The 21754-nt window shown below is 34.8% G+C and overlaps 1 protein-coding gene across 1 annotated transcript in view; it reads left to right on the plus strand.

Annotated features, from left to right (window-relative positions):
- LOC150105145 (rho GTPase-activating protein 1-like) overlaps positions 1–21754 on the plus strand; it is a 199467-nt gene that overhangs the window by 123970 nt on the left and 53743 nt on the right. The window contains exons 8-9 of the mRNA XM_090396180.1: positions 559–678; positions 12881–12957. Of these exons, the coding sequence (XP_090252306.1) occupies positions 559–678; positions 12881–12957 (197 nt within the window). The remainder of the gene's footprint in view (positions 1–558; positions 679–12880; positions 12958–21754) is intronic.

Raw genomic sequence — 21754 nt, forward strand, 5'->3', positions numbered from 1 at the left:
ACATGGTGAAATCAATATGAAATATGAAAAGTGTATTCTAAGGTTTGAGTGGATTTGTATATCATGGTTATATCAGATGAAACATGGGGTTTTAAAGGGTTTTAAGATATGTTCTTTCTTGTGGTTATATCAGTTGCTTTAATATAATTTTTGTTCTAGGTGTTTATCAGAACTTTCCATCTCCCTCTCATATATTTTATTAACTTATTTTATTATGACATAATGGAAATATTTGTGCATTTACTATTTTATTGTATTGCTAAATAAAATAAATATGCAGTTCATATATTTTAATTCATTGTTTGAATGTGCACTTCTGGGCAAATTGTATTATTGGTCTGTAGATTCACAGCACTTGTTAGAGAAAAATAATTTATAAATTTATAAATAACTAATAAATGTTTTTATTTATTTATTTATTTTTCTTGACAAGTGTTCTGAATCTTCATATATTTCAGTTTTTAATATTTAATATTAATATTCAGTTTTAATTATTTATTGAAATTTCAATTTAGATTCTTTTATTGTTTCACATAACCAGTAATTTTATTCATTTAGACATGATAAAAAGTTACTAGCAGCTGCAAAAAGTGGAAAAATCACACCTTCTCGCTCAAGTACATTTCACACTCCTCTTCCTGCATTGGACACCCAACAGTTTAAAGTTTCTCTTGCCTTGTGAGTTCACATGAAATTTATTTTACATTTAATTTATGCCATTTATTCTACGGTGAAAATTAATCTTTCACATGCATACAAAATATAGGTTATTTTTGAAAATCTTTTCATTTAGTATTAAAACTTATTTAAAAACGTCATCTACATAAAAAAGGTAAAAAGTTCAGGACAAAATAGTTTTGAACAGCAATTGATAATATGTCGAATTTGCTTAATCTTTGTGATGATAACCTCCACAATTACTTTTAAGTAATTCAGAGAATTGATTAGGGTTTTGGTTTCTGACATTTAGAAATTGTTAATGCAAAAGCGTTAAGAACATCATATTCAAGGAATGAAGTAATGGAAATAATGGAAAAATTATTAGTGCTGTGGATTGACAATATGAATCAAAACAACATTCCTGTAATTCAAGTAGTAAGAAATAGACAAGGAAATGGATATCTTTAATGAGATAGACCTCAACTAGGCCTATCTCATTAAGCCTTCTCCATTATGCCATTATTCAGTATTTTTACTTTGATTTATAATTTATATAAAATAATTATAAAATAACCCTAATTCTTTATAAAATTTGTAAAATTATTAACTTGTAAAGGCAATTTTCATACTGATCGAATCAATCTCATTTGAATACATTATAATTTTATCTCAATTTATGAATGATTCACTTTATGAACAGTGGGATGAGAACGTAACCTATTTGCAAAACGAGGCCTTTCTGTATTGAACAAAAAGGATGGGTTGACTGTATTAGTCCATTCACATTCAGCACATAAAATAGTGTGATAAAATTATAAAGTGTTAAGATCGTCGTGCATAGTTTCCTTTCTGCATGCATATACACATACATACATGCATAAAACTATAAATAAATTGGTGTACTATTCATTTGTGTGCTGTAATAATAGCAAAACAGCATAGATGTGGAAAATGACGTCTGCATTGTTTGCTCTTAATATCTCATTGTGTCTTAGATCCCATTGATGAAACATCAATAAAGGTTGAAAATCAGTATGGGTAGGTGGCCCTTTTCATGTTTCATGACTTATAAACATCTTTAAAGGGGTACACTGTGCATTATGGAACACTAGGATGGTTTGATGTGAAGTCAGTAGCCTTTATATAGAAGTAGCTTAGTCATGAAGATTTTTGTAAGCTTTTGTTTTTAAAGGATTAAGGCAATAATATTTTTCAAATATAAATTACTTTCTGCATGCTGTGATATTTTGCTGTGTTACAATGCTAATTATTATTATTTTTTAAATAATATATCAGATGACCTAGGTGTCTGCTTTAATTGTAACTGTGAAAGCGCTAAATTTAGCCAAGTTAGTAGGAGGTGAGCACATACATTACTAAACATGCTGTAGCACTTTTTTTTTTTTTTTTTAAATTCTAAAGTGTGTTATACTTCTCAGGAACTATGTTCTTGTTTTCATCTATATTTTTGCCTTAATTTTAATGCTTCTTGCCAGCATGGTTCTCTACATATCTGTGCAGTTATTTATGGGATCCCCTGGAATTATGGAGAGACATTTGATTTGACACTCATTCTATATTCCAAAAGTAGCATATTTTTCATTTCTAGTGCCAAGTTAGAGGTAGTATAATTAAGAGCAAAATGAAATACGTGTGGTTGATGCCATGTTTGAAATATTTACAACGTTGCAGATAGTTAATCACTTGCATAATATCATAAAATGGACTTAAATGCAGAGCACAAACAGTAACATAACTAACCTAACCTAACACAAACACAGTTAATAAACATTTGTGCCTCTTGTTCAGCTTTGGCTCACATATCAGAATTTGTATTTAGTCAGACAGGTACCAGTTCTGTGCAGTATTAATAGCATGTGTGCAGTTTCTCATTTGGAAATGAGAAATTGGAAAAGCCCATAATTACAACATAAAAAAACACTGTTCAGGCATTGCTAATTGTAGTCTGTGTAGGTCTTGAGTCTAGATTTTTTCATACACCAAATGTTAATTTAATATCAACCAGAAGATACAATTTTTTTTAATAATCCCAAATACAGTAAGTTGCAAATCCCAACGCACATCAACATCATGTGTGGGAACTGGTTTTTCAACCCCTTCTGTGTGTTCCTGTGGGTATACAAAAATGAAAGCGGCATGAAATATATGATTTACATAATTCATGCTTTCTTTTGAACTGACTGACATATTACTACCAAATGTCTTCAAGATTGGGTTTGTGTATGTGTAGTACTTGAGCTCCTGATGAAAACCCAGTTTACTAACCACATGCTAAGACTAACTTAGTTCTGGGGAGGTGAATGAGAAAATTATTTTTTTTAGCCAGTGGTTACTACTCACTCTCCAGCCAATAGGCTTTGGGTTTGAATTTTACTTTGCACGTGGATGTCTGTGATTGTCTTCAGGTGGAAGATGAATTTCATTGCCTGGTGCGAAACTGCGTAATTTATTATTGAAGGCTTGAAAAAGTTTCCATGATTGGTCTCTAGAGCAGAGTTTCTGGAAGTTCTGTTAAAAAAAACTGCTCATAGTACTTATCTATAATAGATCTACAACCTTTGATGGGTGGGAGTAACGCCCATCAAAGGCTGGGGAATAAAGATAAGCCATATACAATAGTAGTCATCACTTTAGCCAACCTACTACCATAATAGATTCATCATTTCACATTGAGATTAGCTTGTGGGTGTTATTATTAATACCAGGCCTCCATGGAGTCAAAAGATTCAGACAAATAACTTCATTTTCTTTATCTTTTATTACTTTTTTTAAAAATTATATATTTATACATAGATAAAAACAGCTCCATTATCTTCAACAGTTCTAAATCACATATAAATGAATATGCATTAGTTAATTTTAATTGATCTACCTTTTGAACATGGCAGTTATGTTATCAAATTTTTTAAAATGATCAGCATTCATTTCAGACAAATTATGGAGACTACAATCATGTTAGAAATAGTTATTTTAATTTCCCAATGTTTCAACCTTCATATTAAGGTCGTCATCACACACACACACACACACACACACACACACACACACACACAGAGACAAGCTATATTACATTTCACACAGTATGTCAAAGAGACAATGATTTGATCATCGCTTATTCTACTGACTGACCTCTAGTGAAAAAAAAATTAAATAAAATAAAATAACTACATCAAAGCTATATATTGTATTTATGATAACATCAGAAACAATTTCATATAAATAGTTGTATTACAGCAAAAGTGATGTCCTAATTTAACATGAGAGCTGTTATATTAGAGTTAAGATCCTGGATTATCTATAGTCATATTTATAATTGACTCTTAGGCAGAAAGGTTTTAGACCATCATTATTGTTAAGATTAGGATGGTCAATAAGAATAAAAATTTAAGGTCTCCTTAAATTTACGTTCATACCACGTTTTGGTGTGATCTAAAAAACAGGTGCCTTTCCAGTCAATTCTGTGTAGAGTATTCAGGGCATGATCAGAAAGGCTGGCTTTACCATGGTTATTAAATTTAACTTGCTATTTATGTTCCTTATGTTCACTTTTTACCAGAAGCCTACACATACTGGCCAATATATACACATAAACTCCTACCACCACCCAACACAAAAACTAGGTGTCATTAATACACTAAAAAACAGGGCTTTGAAGATTTACAATTGACAACCACTTAAAGATGAATTAAAAGTTATTAGCAATACCTTCCTAAAAAAATGGCTACAGCCAAAATACTATCAACAAAATTCTTCACAAGACCTCACCTAAAAACAAAAGTAAACTAGACTACAATAAAACTGTAACCATTCTATACATTAAAGAGAATATTAGATAAAATAAACAGAATACTACAGAAATATAACCTTAAAGCCACCTTTAAACTTCTTGCAAAATTAAAGAACTTACTCAACTCATCCAAACAAATCCAAAGAAATCAAATTTTTTCTTAAGGCTACTTGAACACCATTTCATGTATTTTTGACCATAAAAATTGAACTTGGAATAACATTTTAACTTTCCTTTTCTTTCATTAGAAAGTACTTCATTAAAAAGTAGTGCTTTCTAATGAAAATTTCTTCATTCTTTCTTCATTCTTCAAAATTTCTTCATTAGAAAAATTTTCTAATGAAATACTTCAGTAGTACTTCATTAGAAAAATCCAACTAGTTATATACAACAGATTCTCATAATTGTCAAGATACATTCCTTCCACGAATTTAATGATCCTATACCTTACCGGCCTTGTTTGGCCAAGTGGTTAGCGTATCCGCTCTTCAGCCAAAAGGCTGCAGGTTCGAATCCCGCTGTGGGCATGGATGTTTGTTTTTGTAGAGTATGTACCCTCCTTCGATGAGTCTTTGGACTCCCTGGAGTTGTTATATAATAATAATAATTATACACATAATCCTGTAATTTAATGAAATTATACCATCATTTATACCCCAAATTATATACTCATAAAGTTGCGAGTCATAATGGAATATTGATGGCTTCATCCAATGGCTTATGCAAGGGTATCATAACTTTTTTTTTTTTTAATTGAAGCTTCCCTTTTAGAAAAGAAAGAGAAGTGCTGATGACATTGTAAATAAAAGAATTCTCAAATATTTTGGTCACATTTCAAGACATCGAAATGGCAACTTGGAAAAACTTATCATCCAGTGCCAAGTGGAAGAACAAAGAAACAGAGGACGACTAAGATGGTTGGACCAGATTAAAAAGATCACTGGACTTATTTGGACTTAGCCACTGTTGCAGCAAAAGACAGAAAGAAACAGAGAGACATTGCAGCTAGGGTCATGAGTATTCAGATATGAGGAGACTATTCAGATATGAGGAGACCAAGCAAGAAGAAGATACCCTCAATGCCTTAACATTTATTAAAAATTAGCATAAGCAAAGTTATTGAAGAAGTTGAAGAGATGTATCAACAAATAGAGGAATGTTTATATTTGAAAAATAACAGAGATATACTGATAGTAATGGTAGATATGAATGCAAAGATAGGGAAAGGAAGAGAGGATGGTGATACAACGTTTATCTTTACTTTAAAATTCCCTCTTGTTTCTCATGTAACTATATAGATAAGACCTTCTCTGATAACACGTGATGGCTCTAGGTTACAAGAGAATTGGCTCTGGGAGGAGTCAATCCCAATGTCTCAGGGTCCTGAGATCAGCTTCTCAAGAAATCCTAAAATATTTATTTTTTGAAACTGCGCTTCTTAGGAGTAATAAATTTTGTAAGTTACATTAAGAGAGAAATGATCTCAAGAAAGAACACCCGTGTTATCCTAGGTTTGCAGATGTGGCCAAGGTCTTGTTCCCTTACTTCCCGTTGAGGTTCTTACTAATCTTTTAATAAGCGGTGCATCAGATTCCAACACACAGACAACTTGATTAGTTTAAAGAAAACAAAATTTTAATGAGCAATATATTAAACATACAGTTTAGGATATTAAACTCTAGCTGGGTCCAATCATTCCATACTAAACATTATCAATGACATTAATCAAACAATTTCTTCTTCATGGCTAGATACATATGGTAATGCTCAGTTCTGTACTGAAGGCTAACAGACTATCTTGTGCATCAGCACTATCATCAGCATTATCAATAATATTAATCAATAATTCCCTGATACACAGCCAAACCAGTTCTACGATGAATGCTAACAGACTATCTTGTGTATCAGCATTATCATTAAATTATTACAAATTCTCAGTAGCAATATCATTTAATTTTCTAAGCTAATCTTCTAAACCATATTTTAGTTATCTCAACATTCTTCTAATCATTACAACAACTCAGCACTGCTAAAAAACTATAACATTTTATCGCTCAGGGTCCTTATCCTCAAATCGCTACAGTCCTGTCTTAAGATATCATTAATTCTTTCTCTTTAACTTAATCACTTAACCATGTTCCTTTCATCCACAGCTAGCAATGAAAATTTTCTACTTATCTATCTCCGTTGTCGTCTTGTTGGGAAGTGGGATGCCCCCTTTTTCTTTCCTTAGCTGAGAACTGTGGCAAGTGGCTCCCCTGGTTGTCGACAGTCCTGAGTATTCGTACGACGGGTGCATGGCTGCTCCTTTTATGGATGACTGGCTTGGCTGCAGATCTACGGGACTTCAGGTCTACTGTCTCCGCTTATGCATCATCCAACCAGCTCCAGAGTGGAGGCTCTGCCACCTTCGTTCAACCTACGACCTCGGGAAACTCAATGCAACTCGATCCAGGAACATGAGAGCAAGCGGGGTGCTCCTGACCTTTTTATTTCCCGCTGGTCACAGGGATTCCCGTACTCCATGATATTTACATAACGTTCAAATTGTTACTCACATGGCTTAAACGTCATAACGGCTACCTTCTCTTCTTACCCCTCTCCTGCACCATTGGTGTGCGATTGCCAGGGCGAACTGTACTTCTCATATTACTATTCCGGGACTTGGGTGACACTCCCTTTCGAATTCCATGCAAGTTATGCTGTAATGGTCTGACAAGATTGTGTGACAAGATTGCCATATGTAACTCATAGTGAACAAAGACGACAGGACCCTGACCTTGATTGATACTGGTATTGGGCTGACAAAGGCATTTCACGTAGATAACTTATTATACCAAAATACAATGCCAATCGTACAATTTTCGGACATTTACTCAGTTATAGATAGCTTGCTGATATCATAATATAACGTGAATTAAACAATGTCTGATACACTTATTCAGTTATATGTTAACATAATTAGCAAAGAAATACCAAAATACAATGCAAATCATACAATTTTCGGACATTTACTGAGTTATAGTTAGCTTGCTGATATCATAATATAACGTGAATTAAACAATGTCTGATACACTTATTCAGTTATATGTTAACATAATTAGCAAAGAAAACTGTACACTATGGAACTTGGACGTATTTACAAGGTTGCACTACAGTATACTAAGAGACAAACACATATATCTACTCAATTTCTCTAGTTCTGATTTGTTAAATTATGAATAGATTGGAATTTATATATTTTCAATCAATCACAATTTAACAATGGTTTGGTGGGCCCTTGAAGGCTTTAACTTGATTTCAGGGAAGAAGAGAAAGATAAAAAGCAGTGCTTTGAAGGATGAAAGAGGAAAGAAGATTTTGTTGGGAAAAAAAAGAAAAAAATGATAAGATGGAAGAAGTATGTTACAGAACTTTATGGAGATGAAGATAATCTGGAATGTGATCAGATAGAAAATGATGATGTCCCAGAAATTAAGGAATGGGAAACCGAAGCAGCCATTAAAAGAATAAAGGATAGGAAAGTTCCAGGAGTGGATGATATTCAAGGAGAGTTACTGAAGGCATTGGGAAAGGAAGTAATAAAACCTATCCATCATCTTTAATAGAAATCTGGAGGAGGATAGAGTACCTAAAGACTTTATAAGATCTATTTTTATTCCTATTCCCAAGACTACAGGAACGATGAATTGCAGCAAGCACAGAACTATCAGCTTGATTAGCCACGTTGCAAAAGTCCTAATCAACATAATATATAGAAGAATGTAACAGATGATAGAGAGAATTAAATGAAGCACAGTTTGGTTTTAGGGGAACCAGGGAAGCTATCGCAACTACGGATATTGGGGGAAAGAATGATCAAGTGCAATAAAGATTTATATCTATGCTTTGTGGACTATGAAAAAGCTTTCGATAGCGTTGATCACTCTGTTTTATTTGATATTTTGCATAAAATAGGAATAGATAAAGATATCATGAGAATTTTGTTCCGAATATACAAAACTCAAGAAGCCAGGGTCAGATTGGAAGGAGAGGATACTGAATGGATCCCCATAAGAAAGGGTGTGAGGCAAGGGTGTGGGATGTCTCCACTCCTTTTTAATGTGTATAGTGAATGGATGTAAGGGAGGCCTTGGAAGATCTGAAGGATGGAATAAAGATAAACGGACATACGATAAATAATATAAGATATGCAGATGACATTGTACTTATGAGCGAAACAGAGGAAGGCTTGCAAAGAATTTTGAACAGACTGAACAGGATTGGAAATGAGAGATATAAAATGAAAATAAACATTCAGAAAACAAAAGTGATTAAGATTTCAAGGAAAGGAAATGATGGGATGGAAATCACTTTGAACAAACAAAGAATAGAAAATGTAAAAAGTTTTGAATACCTTGGGAGTTGAACAGTAAACAATAGATCTGATTATGAAATTAAGAATAGAATTAAAAAAGCAAAAGCAGCATTTTTCCAAATATACCACATATTAGGAAACAGAAATCTGAACAAACAGTTAAAATTAAGAATTCTCAAGACAATGATCTAGAGTGTGAGGATGTATGGATGTGAGTCCTGGACGATCAGTAAGGAGATGACTGACTGATTGAATGCATTTGAAATGTGGTGCTTGAGTAAAATGGATCGTATCAGCTGGACCGAAAGAGTGAGCAATGAAGAGGTTCTTAAGAGATTCAAAATGAAAAGAGAGTATATGGCTAGTATCCAAAGAAGAAAAATAGTGTTTGCAGGACATTTGATGAGGGGTTCTTCTGGAGAGTTTCCCAGAATACTATTGCAGGGGATGGTGGAGGGAAGGAGAGGAAGACCCCGACTGCAATGGAAAGACAACATCAAAGATTGGATGGGCAAGAATGTTACAGAAGCAAGAGATAGAGAGGTATGGAAGCAGACTGTTCATCAGCTGCAACCCTCTTAAGGAGGAGGCCACAGGATTAGATTAGATAAGCAAAGTTGTGAGTCATAATAGAATATTGATGGCTTCATCCAAAGGCTTATGCAAGGGTATCATAACTTCCTTTATCCTATAATTGAAGCTTCCTTTTTAGAGAGAAGTGCCAGTGATCTCACAGCTTTGATGCACTGTTTCTGCTTTAGTGGTGTAAATGTCAACAAACTTTCCACTGTTATCTTCTAAATGTGAAATTGTATCATTATGCTGTTCTTCTTCAATGCATCATGTTCATTGGCCTTTCACAGTCATTTGATACTAGCAATTTTTCATTTGACTTCAAAATTTATACAAAATTTAGAAATTATCTTGAAATGGATTTTTTCAGATTTGAAAAAAAATAAACATTTTTACATTTCTTTTTTTTTTTTTTTGCTTATATATTTTTATAAGCAGTAGGAAAATATTTATAAAAATGCATTTTGTAGAAATGCAGCAGATCTTTACATAATTTTTGCTACTTTATTGTGATTACATTCTAAAAATGTTAAGTAAATTCAAATTTCATTTTACTCAACTAAGTTTAGACCAGTACAGTTGAGATTTGCATATAGTTAAATAAATTACACAGGGAGGACAGAGATTCAAAACTTCAATCACAAATATGTTAATAGAAACTGTATTAAGAATTTATCTTAATTTCATAATGGTACAGAATAGAAAAGATTAGCAGTAATATTTAATTTAAAAAAACATTTTTTTTTTTTTTAATTTTTAACAGGCTCTCCCTACCACATGATGAAAATAGACAAATATGATTAGTGATAATTCAGAGCCGGTGTAGCTCATTCAAGGTATAGACAAAACCTTTTGGTCGGAAAAGCCTGGGTTTGATTCCTGTCAATGATGTGAGAAACCTTTATGTGGTCTTCTCTTTCCACTAAAGGTGAGTTAGCTGGTCTCACACAGAAGTCGAGGTTTTTTCTCCTGGAAACTTGGGTTTTTCGTCCCTCAGAACAGGCAAACCAGCCCCATGAATACATGCTGCTACAGTAACCCCCCCCCCCCCCCCCCCCGGTGGCAGGCTCAGCAACAGACCAGTTGGGGGGTTATACTAACAAAAGTCGCATCAAAAATGTAACATGGACCCTGCATTATTGTTATTATTACATGACACCTCCAGAAGGAAGTGGGATAAACGCACAGAGGAAGAATTAGTGATAATTCAGTCCTGACCTGGCTAAGCATTAGAATTTTCAATTAAGAGGAGCCATATGCAAAACTACAGAATTGATTATGATAATCTCAGGAAGTAGCTTGGAGCATTGTCATGGCTTAAAAAACTACAAGGAAAGGATGTTACCAGCACATAGCAAATGATCAAAGGGTGCTTGAGGGAAGAAGCATTAGATAGCATACTCAGAATTAGTAGAATGAATCAAGTGGATGTTAAATGGATGAGCAGTGGCATCATTCAGGAGCTGATGTTGTGGAGAGATTATAAGTAGAAATGTCCACAAATTCATGGGAAGTACTTATGAATTGAGCAGGCTACAAGAAATACCAAATGAGTTCTTTGGGAAGCAAAATGTGAAGTAAAAGAGACAGAATAAATAACATAAATATGTTTTTTGATAAGTGCTATTGTAAGAAACAAAAAAAATGGCAGTTGGAAATTTTTTTTTAAAAAAAATGTATTTGATGCCAAGATAGTTATTAAACAAGTGGGCTGAAGGAAATTCTAAAGAGTTCTTTTGCTATGTAGCTAGCACAAGGAAGAAAAATTATGGAAGGATAACTTTTGCAAATGCTGATGGTAGGGAGATGACAGAAGAAATAGTTGAATTACAGAGTGACCAACTCTGAAAGAACAAGCTAGGATCAGACTGAATAGGAGTTAAAGATCTGGTTCAGATTTTTATTAAAACAAATATACTATTCTACAAAAGAGTCATGGAATTACCCTTCCAATGCAGAAAAACGTGTTATTCTGCATTGGAAGGGTAAAATTTGCATGTAAACGTGATTTGTGGCCTTTTTTAAATTTTGTGACCTTTTTGTGTTTTGTGGCCTTTTTAGGCCACAAAATTTGCATGTTACATGCAAATTTTGTGGCCTAAAAAGGAGATCAGTAGTTCTCTCAGAAGTCTTTTGATCTTGTATGTCAAAAATCAAAATGGCTTCACAAATTTTCCCATCCATGTGTCGTCTTCCTATCTGGGAGGTCGACTACCATGATGTGACTCATGTTAACTATGGGCATAACGACATGTGGTGAGGACCCTATCTCTTCCACATATTGTTGTAAGTATTCATGACTGTAATCTCTGTGTAAACGGGACTGGTTTGCCTGTTTCGAGGGACGAAAAAACCCTCTACCTCCGTATCAGACCAGCTAACTCACCTTTAGTCAAAAGAGACCAGATAAAGGTTTTCCTCACGTCACAGATGGGAATTGAACCCAGGTCTTTCCGACCAAAGGGTTTCGTCTATACCGACTGAGCTATGGAGGCTCCAATGTTAAATGAATACACCCAGAAGAGTTAGTTAGACAGCATTTGGTGCAATATTTGTATGTGCTATCATACAACATTGGTGTCCATAGTTGGCTGCTGCAATGCTGAAAAAGCAATGATCTATGATGATGCTGAACCCATATGACCAGGTAGGCCTAAAATACTGACTGACAGGAACTGACACTTCTTGAGAAGACTGGTTACTTCATCTTGTCATCATTTGGGGATGTAGGCAGCTATATGCACTCCCATTAGTGTCTCTGTAACAAATTCTGTGCATTTCATGAATGTTTGCAAGCAGAGCTGCAGGACTGTGGTTCACAAAACGTCGATCACTGAGTAATAGGAATTACATGTAGCAATGTGTCACGTGTCTGTTGAAGAAAATGCCTGGAGAATACTTTATCTGAGTGTGTTGTTCACATGATGAGACTATTCTATGTTAACGACATAGCTTTTCTCATGCTGTAATATATATATATATAAATAACATAAACAGTTCTTTATATATCATATATATATATATATATATATATATATATAAAGGATTGTTTTGTGTTCTACTTAGAACATTTTTATGACACTGGTTGCATGGTACTTTACTTGCAGGCCAGTCATCAACAGTATGAACAAATAAATTACTGATTGTGTTATTGCATTAATTCATAAGAACTTAGTTTTTGATGTTCAGAGTGATTATTCATGAACTCACCATTTCATTTGCTACATAACAAGCAGCACAAATGTATAATCTTGAAATGAGATATCTGTATGAGTGTGTTAGCAAAAACCCCAGGATCTGTTGCAGAATTAGATAGGACAATCTTATTTTTACTTGACTGATAATAATTATTTAACATCTCTAATTCTTATTTTAACTATGAAATTTTGGTAAATTTTTGAAAAGGTTTAAAACATATGCAATGATTTCTTAATACTTCACCTACAAATATTAATTAAATATTTTAAATTTGTCTCTTTTAGTATAAAAGAGCACAACTGTGGAGATCCAATGCCACGTGTTGTAAGAGAATGTATAGATTATCTAGATAATGACAATGGTAAGATTGTTTATAAAAGTATGTTTTGTTCAAGTTGAGTAATGTAGTTTAAATATAATTTTCTTAACAGTTGAATTTTAGTGTGAAATGGATGATAAAAACAGGTTGTACTTATCTGAGAATGTAATATACTTCTCATTCTGAGGTAAGTAAAGCGTTCTTTTGATGGGTGAGACAAATTGGCACATAATGAGAAAAGCAAGATTTCTTTTAGGCAGGATTAATTATTATTATTAAGAGAGACCTCCAGGGAGTCAGAGACTCATCGAGGGAGGCCACATACTACACACACATCAACTATAATACTTATTCTTGAATTCATTCGCACTACTTGCACTCACAACATCCAATGGCAATCCATTCCAATCATGCACCACCCTCTGAGAGAAAAATCTAGCCCTCACACCCTTCTTGGTGGCCTTAATTCTCAGCTTCCAAGGATGCCCTGTCGTCCCTTCTCCCACCCTCCATCAATTGAAATCCTATATGACCCTTTCAGAAGTTTATGTCTCAATCATATGACCCTTCTTTCTCCTATTTGCTAGTGTCTGCAGTCTACAAATTCTCAATCTGTCTTCATAATCAGTATTCCACAATCCTGATATAATTTTTAACACTCTCCTTTGTACTCTCTCCAATATATCAGAATCACAACAGAAACCAGGAGACCAGACCTTCCACGATAGTCCAAGTGAGGTCTTATCAAGGTCTTGTAAAGAGGCAAAATAACATCCTTTTCTTTACATGTGAACATTCGTTTCAGCATTGCAATTATCTTTTGAGTTGTATTTGCAATCTTTGCCACATGTCCCCTAAACTTCAACTTCCTATCTATTAACACTCCAAGATCCCTATCCTCATCAATTTCTTCTAGCTTAATCCCACCAATATAATACGACATTGGATATTTAATCATGCTGAAGTGAATGACTTTACATTTACTGACATTGAACTGACACCTATTTTCCCATGCCCACAATTCCAGCCTATTCAAATCATTCTGCAAAGACTGCATATCAGCAGCACTACTGATTACCCTACCTATCCTTGCATCATCATCAGCAAATAACTTTATATCATTAATGTACAGGTTGAATAATAGTGGACCAAGCACTGATCCTTGTGGTACACCACTTGTTACCTTAAACCTTGCAGACTCAGATCCCCCGTATATCACTTTTTGATATCTGTCAGTTAGCCATCCTCTTATCCATGCTAATATTGTATTACCTAAATCCATTTTCTCCAATTTATGCAGCAGTCTTCCATGGTGTATTCTGTCAAAAGCCTTAGCAAAATCCAAAAGCATCATAGTATATCCATTCCCCTTGTCTAGTTCATTGTTATAGAATGTGAACAAGTTGCTAAAACATGACCTTCCCTTAGTAAACTCATGTTGTTCATTGCAAAGTAGAGATTCATTGTCAACCCATTTATGAATGCGGACCCTAACCAATTTTTCCAATATCTTCACCACCACTCCTAAGATACTAATTGTTCGATAGTTGGATACATCGGTCTTTGCACCACCCTTGTGCAATGGAATTACCATACATTCTTTCCATTCCTGTGAAATCTTCCCTGTTCTGAGACTCATATTAAATATCCTGATCAAAGGAATGGGCAATTCAGCTGAACTCTTTAAGCACATATGCTCCATCAGTCGCTATTGCTGAATTCTTATTCAGTTTGTGCAACAGCTCTAATACCTCAGCCTCACACACCTGCATTTCTTCATCTAGTGAAGAGGTAACAGTGAGCTCAATGTTGCATTCATCAGGTTGATAGCTTTTAATGAAATGGGCACTCATTAACTAAACAACCTCTTCTGCATCTGTAACTCTTACACGATCTGGATTTAGAAGAGTTATTCTTTCATATTCATTCTTTCTTTTACTTGCAGCATATCAATAGAATTCTTGTGGGTTGTCTTTAGCATGTAGACCAGTTTCTTTTCATGATCAGACTCTGCTTTCTGTACAACAGTTGTGACTATTCTAGCCTGCTGCTTATAAAGTTCATAACAGACGTCATCCTTATGCAAACAGTATTCCTTCCATGTCGTCCTTTTCTTACGAATCTCTTGCTTAATAAGATTACACATCCATTTGACACCTTCTCTATTTATTCTTCGAACTCTCAGGACACATTCTGATATCGCATCATTTAAGTATTGTTTAAATGCTTCTCATGCACTGTCGATATTCTTTCCACCCAGCATCTGATCCCATTCCACTGAACTCAGTATACTCCTCGGTTGGTCATAATTTCCTGCTTTATGTTCAGCATGTAATAATGTAATAATTTCCTAATAGTTCAGCATGTAACCTTTTCTGAATGGAACATTCATAAACTTAGTCACTTCCCAAGTGAGTACCGCATGATCACTGTCACCAGCTAGAGGCAGAATAGTTACGTCTAACTGAAACTCCCTCTGACACTATAATCAAATCTACCACTCTTTGACCTCAAGTTCCTTCTGTCACATGCTGCTTGAGGAAGTTGTCCTGCAACAGCTGAATAAATGCATTTTCATTCTTCTCATGAGATTCTACTGCTATGCAATTAATATTTGGATAATTAAAGTCTCCCATTATGATTATTCTTTTCGTGCTCATCTTTTCTATTTGGTGATGCATTTCTTCATCACCAGCAACTGATCCACCAGGTCTGTAACGACACCCACCTATGTAATTTGTCTTGTTAGATTCCACCTCACACCAGATGGCTTCAAACTCACTGCCACATGAAATATTGTTTAGTAGTATTACTGCATTCATAGGTCTCAGCTCTAACTGGATTTAAGTCATCCAATATCATTAGCAGCATGCCCCCTCCTTTCCTATCCACTCTATCATTCCTAAAAATATTAAGTAATATATATTTGTTTGCTAATATGAGAAATATCAAAAAGGAACTTTGCACTGGTCACTGCATCATTCTGAAATTCTTAGGAAAAGTTAAGACTGACAAAGATAATGCTTGTTTGGCAAAAAATATAAGAAAAGGTTCTAGTGTGTGCTAGGACACTGTTCTCTTCTCAGTGATTTCAAAATTATAGAGGTCTGCAAAGAAGGCATGATAGTGTATTTTAGATTATTTGCTGTGATGTGAAGGCAAAATATATAGTAGGATGTTATATCCTGGTATCAGAAGAACGTAAATGTGAAATATATAGACAGTCTACCTAGTATATGATTCACTCATTGACCAATTACTGTATTTTAAACTATTAGACAGACTAAAAGAAGAAAATGACATCTTAGAAAGAAAGAAAGCAATTTATACAGTTGCTGATGGATAACTGCTTTTGATATTATGTGATGGAGAGAATTACAAGATTAAAAATAGTTAACTGTTGCTGGCCTGAATGGCTGAGTGGTTGATGTGTCTTGCTCTCCAACCACAAAGCTGAGAGCTTGAATTCCATGATTGGTATGGACGTTTATGATGTCTTTAATGGGAGATGATTTTCACTGCCTGATGTGAAACAACTGGCCCCACTTACAGGAGGGCTGAAGTGGTTTGAAAAAAGTTCCATGTGTAGTCTTTGGAGACTGCTCTAGAGTCTAAAAAGTACAAAAAAATTATCATTAATCTCCTGATATGTACCCCTAAGGGATGTTCATGTTACTATGATAGCACTACATGATTAATGTTGAAAGTTTTTCTACTTGGTTGTATTATAAATTAAAGATGCCAAGAAATTATATTCTTGGTTACATCCTTTATCCAAGTGTAAGCAAACAAAGTTTGTGCATGAAGTAACTTCCTGACAGGACAACTCATATATAGAGGCTAATGACTTCTGCATTACTTCAACCATGGTATCACGTCTGGGTCTGGCTCTCAGTGATGAGACCTCAAAGGTCAAGCCCAACAAGTGGCCCTTCCCATAATGGATAGTATTATACATGTCCATAAGATTGTTCATTATGGTATGCTAAGGCAATTGATGTGAAGTCATTAGCCTCTATATACTAATTGCCCTGCCATGAAGTTACTTAATGCACAAACTTTGTTTGCTTAAACTTGGATAAAGGATGAAACCAAGAATATAATTTCTTGGCATCTTCATCTTTAATTTATAATACAACCAAGTAGAAAAACTTTCAACATTAATCATGTAGTGTGCTGTCATAGTGACCTGAACACTCCTTAGGGGTACATATCAGATTGATAATTTTTTGTATTTTTTGCATAATGCAGAAACTCTGCTGTAGATTAAACATGGAACTTTTTTTCAAACCCACTTTGGGCTTCCTGTAAGTGGGGCCAGTGGTTTCACACCAGGCAGTGAAAATCATCTTCCAATAAAGACATCACAAACATCCATACCCATGATAGAATTCTAGCCCTCAGCTTGGTGGTTGCAGAGGAAATACATCAATCACTCGGCCATCCGGGCCAGCAACAGTTAACTATTTTAATCCTATAATTCTCTCCATCACATAATATCAAAAGCAGTTATCTATCAGCAACTATATAAATTGCTTTATTTATTTCTTACATGTTATTTTCTTCTTCCAGTCTAATAGTTTAAAATTGGTCATTGAGTGAATTATATACTAGGTAGATTGTCTATATATATTTCACATTTATGTTCTTCTGATACCAGGAAACATCCTACTATATAATTTGCTCCTATTTGCCTTCACATTACAGCAAATAATTTAAAATCCATTATCATTCCTTCTTCACGGACCTCTATACACAGATTTAATTCGGAAATCACTGAGAAGAGAACAGTGTACTATCACACACTAGAACCATTTCTTATATATTTTTCCAAACAAGCATTATACAAAAAGCTATAATGCATAGCGTTATACATATCCGTAAGGAGATGCATTGCATTATGGGATACTGTGGCAATTGATGTGAAGTCATTAGCCTCTATATAATGTATAATGTTCCATTCACTCCATATAATTGAAATATTTTGAAAAGCTTTTATCTAGGCACCTTGTCGTGTGTCCTTTTCAGATCTGCAGAACTTAAGTACATCCTTACTGTATTTCCATGATTTCTCAACCATTATTTGTTTTTTATCTTTGTTTTTTATATTTGTCTTAAAGTGAAATTTTGATCTTGACAACCTCTATTTTGCCTGAACCCAGCTTGTTTCTCTTTCACAATCTTTCTCCACTGCTTTTCAAGTATGCTTGCATAAATCTTGCCTGGAACACTTATTAGAGAAATTCCTCTGTAATTCTCACATTCAGCATTATGCCCTTTTTTTATATATGGGTACTATGAGATCTCTGTCTGCTCCAATCATTGGGAATTTGACCTTCTGATCAGGTCCTCTCAATTATGCAGTGTAGCCACAGCAAAACTTTTAGACTTCCGTATTTAAGCATTTCTAGTCGAATGTCATTTGTCTGCTCCTGCTGCCTTTCACATTTCAAATTTTTGACAGCTTTTTTTTACCTCAAGTATCCATATGTATTGCCCTTTGCATTCTTCTTGAAAATTTTCTAGTATGATTCTGTCACTGCTTGGTTCATTTAAGTCTTTCAAAGTAATTACTCCAGACATCTAGGATATCCTTATCTTCAATATTTCAGTAGTCTCCAGAACAGTTTGCTACCTTTCTGATATTTATTTTCCATATTCTGACTATAGTCTCCCCCCCCCCCATGATTTTTGTTTAGCTACTTTTACACATAACTTAGCTCTCTTACATTTTTCTCTATACTCTTTTAGGACATCTGCTGACTTATTTGCTAGAAACTTTTAGTATGCTTTCTTCTTTTTCAGAACTGCTTCTTTAACTTTTTGTGAATACCATGGTGTTCTTATTTTTCTATCCTTGCAGACAACTTGACCACACTTCCCTAGCTGAATCAGTGAATGTCTTCTTCAGATTTTGCCACTGAGACTTCAAAGTTTGGTTCTTGTTTTCAATTTATTTCATTTTTTTCTTCAATAATGTTTGTATAGTCGAGTCTACAATTTACCTGTAAAAGCTCCTCAACTTTAATTCTTTTTAAAAACTTTCTTTTTAAAAATTTCCTTTTTTTTTTTTAAAAAACTTTTAAAAACTTTCTTTTTAAAAACAATATTAAATGATGGTACAACATGATAGAATTTCATGCTGGCTGGGGCATCGCCCGGTTAAACAACGCCCCCGCTGTTTTTACCATTCAACCTTATACAAGTTCCCTTGTATAAGCCCTTGATCAGGTCTACTATGGATTACTATACACAGATTTGTCAAAGCTATATGACTGAGAGGAGACCTCCACAATGCCTTTAAAGGAATGTGGAGAACTGACCAGGGCTTCTAACCTAATATCCAATCCTCACCTTCTCGTGGTGCACCCTGTTAGGTATCTACCTGAATACTGAACAAGAAAGTGACATTAGCAATTCTGGAATCCTATGGAATTGATAAAAAACTAATAGCTATATTAAAAGGTGTTTATCAGAATGCAGTTGCAGCAGTTAGAATAGGTGATGATTTGGGGAAATGGTTTAAAACAAGCAGAGGTACTAGACAGGGAGACCCAATATCACCAAGCATTTTCATCGTACATTTAGAAAGAGCAATGGATAAAATGAAAGAAGATGCCAAAGGAATATCTGTACGCGGAATGAGAATTAACAACCTGAGATTTGCAGATGACATTGTTATTATTGAAGAAGACGAAAGAGAACTACAAAAAACACTGAAACTGTTAAATGAGGAAGGGAAGAGATTTGGACTTGCTGTGAACTTTGAAAAAACAAAGACAATGGTATTTGGTGAGAAGAACATGAAACAAAAGATACAAGTTGATGGAACTGATATAGAAAATGTAGAACAATTCACATATTTGGGAAGTAAACTGACATATAACTTGGACTGTAAAAAAGAAATAAAGATCAGGATTGCAAAGGGAAGAACAAATCTGAAGGCCATAGATAACATCTGGAAAAGTAAAGTGATCAGTCTGCAAACAAAACTAAGAGTACTGGAAACATGCATCTTCAGCGGTGTACGGATCTGAAACGTGGGTAATGAATAAGGAATTAAGAAAAAGAATTTTGGCATTTGAAAGAACTTGTTACAGGAAGATTCTAAGAATAGGATGGGTACAGAAAATTGCAATGAAGAGCTCTATCAGAAGATATAACCAAAACAGAATCTAATGCAGAAGATTATAAAACGGAAGCTGCAATTATTTGGACACATCTGTAGAATGAGTGAGGACCGGAAGATAATGACATTTATGTTTGGTATTTTGGATGGTTTAAACAGAAGAGGTAGCCCATACAGAGAATGGATAGAAAATATAAAAGACTAGTGCGGAATGGGTGTACAAAAACTGCGACACTGTGCACTGGACAAAGAAAGGTGGAAGAAGATAGTGAAACAGGCATCAGACATCAACGGGCAGTGAGCCCATGGTTCGTGGTGATGATGATGATGATGAAACTGTGTAAATATTCCTTTTTGATTTAATTAAATGGTTTGTGGACAACAAGTTGGATTGATTCCTTCAGTGCACTATCCTGAAAATTTCGAACCCGCATAAAATAAAGTTAAGGTGATCAACAATCAAGCCACAACTAAAGGTAAATATTAACATAAGTGGGGAATGCTAATATTTTCTGTTCTGTCTTTAGTTTAAAATCTTATAATCTTGCACTCAATACAGAGTCTAACTGATGCAGTTGTGAAACAAATAAATTTGTTAGGCATGAGAACATGAGAGTTAGTAGAAATAAATAAATGGTGGCAATCGATAGTTGAGGCAGTTGACCATTCATGACAGTACCCGAAGTTTAAGTAAAGAACAACAAATTAAAGATACCAAGAAATTATATATTTGGTTTAATCCTTTATTACTATTATTACTATTACTACGGGCAACTCCAGGGAGTCATTAGACTCATCGAGGGAGGCCCCAAATCATATTCATCACAACTATCTGACATTCATACAGTATCTATCATACCTCGCCTTAAACTCATTCACTGTCACAGCATCCACTACAGACTCAGGGAGCGCATTCCACTCATTCACTACTCTAAAAGTAAAGAACCCAGCTCTAACACCTTTACTAACCACACTTTTGCCCAGTTTCCATGGATGTCCCCTAGTCCTCCCACAACCAGCCCTGTTCTCAAAAATATCTTCTGAATTAATTTTATAGAAACCCTTCAGTAATTTGAATGTCTCAATCATATCTCCCCTCCTCCGCCTATCAACCAATTTTTGCAACCCACAAATCCTCAACCTGTTCTCATACGGTTCATTCCACAGACCTGCTATCATCTTGGTCGCTCGCCTCTGGATCCTCTCCACCTCCTCCCCATCAAGAAGAAACCTAGGTGACCAAATCTGAGCACAGTAGTCTAGATGGGGTCTTATCAAGGCTCGATAGAGAGGAACAATAACCTGCTTGTCTCTGCTTGTCAACGTATTCTTCAGCAACCAAGTGATTTGATGAGCTGTTTTGGTCACTTTTGCAATGTGTCCCCTAAATTTCAATTCCTTATCCACCAACACTCCTAAATCTCGTGCCTCATCAATTTCCTGGAGCAGGGTTCCACCAATGCAGTAAACTGCCGCCAATCTTTTCACCCCAAAATGCATAACCTTACATTTTGCCACATTAAACTGACATCCATTCTCCTTAGCCCAGACCTCCAATCTATCCAAATCGTCCTGCAAAATTTTGACGTCATCTGCATTCACTATTGCCCTACCCAACTTCGCATCATCCGCAAACAAATGAACTGTTCCTCTCAGATCATTTCCTATATCATTTATGAACAAATTAAACAGCAGTGGTCCAAGAACAGA

The sequence above is a fragment of the Typopeltis vanoorti genome, chromosome 7, assembly GCF_054136105.1.
Source record: "Typopeltis vanoorti isolate ZY-2024b chromosome 7, IOZ_Tvanoo_1.0, whole genome shotgun sequence".
NCBI lineage: Eukaryota > Metazoa > Arthropoda > Arachnida > Uropygi > Thelyphonidae > Typopeltis > Typopeltis vanoorti.